Consider the following 3,459-nt stretch of genomic DNA (forward strand, 5'->3'; position numbering starts at 1 on the left):
ATTTCTTAGTAATTAGCAGTGATATTGGACAAACTAATACGCGTTTGGCTATAAGGTAATGTACTTATTAACTACACAAGGTGCCAGTTACTGTAGCATTCGTCAACTTTGCACAATCGATGGAAATATTATGCCTTTAACATTAACATTAGACTTAAAATTAATCGTAACTTTACGAAGTTTCTGACAACGGGCCCCTGGTGACAAGCAAAGACTCACGTGACATGGATATAGCTAGGGAAGACATTTGATAAAATGTAATCTTAGCCAGGAATGTTATGCTCTAGGAAATACTAGGGAATACAAGATCACATGGTTTTTGTGGAAATTTCTATGCCTGTGTAGGGTCTGACCTAGGTCGTGGATGCTGGTACGAACCTGTACCAGGCCTAACCCAATCTTAACTCTAAGCCAGTATGGGTCTGTATGTCTAATAGTAATAGGCAGTGGCTGGAGGTATGGCAGCCGTATTTCCCCCAATTTACGAGGCTGGAGGTACGGCAGTCTATTCGCTTTCATACAAACGAGACAAAGATGGCGGCAGATTTCGAAATAATGCATTGAGAAATAAATTCACGATTTGAGTTTTGATGAACTAGAAAACACTCCGATTAGATATGAAAAGTAACATTATTGTAAACTTTACATCAGAAGATCGCAAACAATTGCATCAGCCTCAAACAAACGCCAAAAAGGGGATTCAACAAACGACGGCTGCCGTACCTCCAGCCACTTCCCTAGTAATCTGGCACCACTACCAGGTTATTTAAGCTGAGAGGGTCTATGTCCCCCAGGGTACTGCATGAACGTACCCTGGTACTATCTAATAGTAATATGCCGGACCATACCTCGCCTACTCCACTAACGAGTCTAGGGAGTCGCCTACGCCTACTCCCTAACCATATCAAATAGTTACCAGGGTACGTTCCGACAGTACCCTGGGGGGCATAGACCCTATAGCCGCGTTCACACGGAGCGAAGGAACTCGGGTCGAAAACGACCCGTGTCAAATGCGTCCCGGGACGCAGCGTTGCCACGGCGTTTTCTCGGTACGAAACACTGTGGTGCGGAAGACCGAGGCGTTTTGCACCACTCCGAGTTGGTGCGAAAACGGACTCGGGGCGAAAACGAACCGGTCCTGGTTCATTTTGGCGTGTGAACGCGTGACTCGGGTTGGAATTAGTAGTACAACACAAAAGTAAACAGAATAGTTGGAAGTCAGTCAGAGAGTTTGATTGTTTAATTCGCATTGTTCGCTTGGACGCATTGTACTTTTTTCTCAGCTCGCATCTTTCGCATAGCGTCGTGTGAACGCTCTCTTCAACGACGCTCCGTGTCGTTTTCGACACGGGTCGTTTTCGACCCGAGTTCCTTCGCTCCGTGTGAACGCGGCTTATGACTCATGAGCGTTATTTAGATCTCTACTCACTGAGAGTAGTACTCTCGCATTGACAGCCATGCACTGGCTACCGCTACGAGGTTTTCATACCTTTGCTGCATTTTCAATATACTCTGGTTGTCTTCTGTCAGATTTTTTGTGAACAAATACAGACACTTTCGAACCATCCTTCTGCACTGCAGGATGTAACGTCCAGCCTTGTGGAATGTCCGTTTCAAATGGCTCGTCCAACTTACAATCTTGGATAGCGCTATACTCACTTCCCATATCAGAAAATTGTTCAATGCGCTACCATCCCTTTACTATATAGTATGATAATGGTGCTATAGCTAACCTGTTACATTTACTAATACTGTAGACTCGCAAAAAGTACAAATAATTATATCCTACAATTCCTGTTACAATTCTACATTGGGCGCTGACATATTTGCTACAAACGTCGCCGTGCGGATGTTTTATGCGGTCTCTCACTTGCCAGTTGATATAGTAATTACTATCATAATTGCATAAAAAGAAATAACATCAAAGACTGAAAATATTTCTAAAAAAATTGATATGTAAATTCTTGACAAAGTTTAATCATTATAGTTTATACTAGGCCTACATCTATTTGTTTTTGTTTTGAATTTTTTTTTATAGATGGGTAAGTTTTTGTCCAGCTTGAGAAATATTATAGAAGACTACTTAAGAAGCGGAGAGATGGAACCCGACTATGTTTGCAACCGGCGCTACCTACCGGGCAATTGTTGCGCAAACGCGCCGAAATTATGGCCAACAAAAAGCGTAATGAGTTCGTCTTCAACATGAATGGTCACGTCGAGCCGCAGCGGCCGTTTTTAATCGGCGTAGCTGGTGGAACTGCATCAGGAAAAGTTAGTAAATATGTTTTACAATAAATATTCATAAATAAATAAATAGTAAATGAAAACCATTAGTTAAAGTGAATTCGTATGCGTGACAAAGCCGGGCATGTGGCACTGACGTGTTTAATTGAAGGACTCGCACTCGCAGCTAGGGCCTGCATACCTCCCAAATCCTAGATACAAAAATCTAACCCAAACACAGGATAGGGTTACAACGCGAGTGTGTCTTTTTGTGTGGAGGAACCCCTGAGTGAATCACTCAGGGCGGTTTGCTGGTGCGTTTTCAGAGACTAGAACTTCCAAACTGGGTTTATTCTCAACACGAACCTTTCTCCGCTATCCTGGAACTTAGTAGTACTACTACTAGTCTATGTATCACAATACTCTGTATTAAACTAATATAACCTGTTACAAAAATTCGAAGTGACGAACGGCGGATATTTCGAGCGCCATTTCTGTTGACCTGTGACGTACGCATTCCCAATGCGGATAGCGTTCGACTAACTTCGTCATGATGTCACGACTGACAGCAGGCATCCCATGATACATTCGATCTTGGAGTCTAAGTTAGCCGAACGCTATGCACATTGGGAATGCGTACGTCACAGGTCAACAGAAATGGCGCTCGAAATATCTGCCGCTCGTCACTTCGAATTTTTGTAACAGGCTATATTAGTTTAATACAGAGTATTGTGATACATAGTAAGTTCCAGGATAGCGGAGAAAGGTTCGTGTTGAGAATAAACCCAGTTTGGAAGTTCTAGTCTCTGAAAACGCACCAGCAAACCGATCACCACAGACACGGATCACTACAAAGACACGGATCACTACAAAGACACGGATCACCACAGACACGGATCACTACAGACACGGATCACTACAAAGACACGGATCACTACAAAGACACGGATCACCACAGACACGGATCACTACAGACACGGATCACTACAAAGACACGGATCACTACAAAGACACGGATCACCACAGACACGGATCACTACAGACACGGATCACTACAAAGACACGGATCACTACAAAGACACGGATCACCACAGACACGGATCACTACAGACACGGATCACTACAAAGACACGGATCACTACAAAGACACGGATCACCACAGACACGGATCACTACAGACACGGATCACTACAAAGACACGGATCACTACAAAGACACGGATCACCACAGACACGG

General features: G+C 43.7%; 2 protein-coding genes across 2 annotated transcripts in view; one reads left to right on the plus strand and one right to left on the minus strand.

Moving 5' to 3' along the window:
* Positions 1–1,887, minus strand: part of LOC106807437 (protein-associating with the carboxyl-terminal domain of ezrin-like) — a 13,899-nt gene extending 12,012 nt beyond the window's left edge. The window contains exon 1 of the mRNA XM_014809761.1: positions 1,490–1,887. Coding sequence (XP_014665247.1) covers positions 1,490–1,666 — 177 coding nt within the window. The 5' untranslated portion in view covers positions 1,667–1,887. The remainder of the gene's footprint in view (positions 1–1,489) is intronic.
* Positions 1,888–2,129: 242 nt separating this feature from the next.
* LOC106807444 (uridine-cytidine kinase 2-B-like) overlaps positions 2,130–3,459 on the plus strand; it is an 8,754-nt gene continuing 7,424 nt past the window's right edge. Inside the window, exon 1 of the mRNA XM_014809769.1 lies at positions 2,130–2,271. Within this exon, the coding sequence (XP_014665255.1) occupies positions 2,167–2,271 (105 nt within the window). The 5' untranslated portion in view covers positions 2,130–2,166. The remainder of the gene's footprint in view (positions 2,272–3,459) is intronic.

Source organism: Priapulus caudatus, unplaced genomic scaffold, assembly GCF_000485595.1.
Source record: "Priapulus caudatus unplaced genomic scaffold, Priapulus_caudatus-5.0.1 Scaffold215, whole genome shotgun sequence".
Taxonomy (NCBI): Eukaryota; Metazoa; Priapulida; class Priapulimorpha; order Priapulimorphida; family Priapulidae; genus Priapulus; species Priapulus caudatus.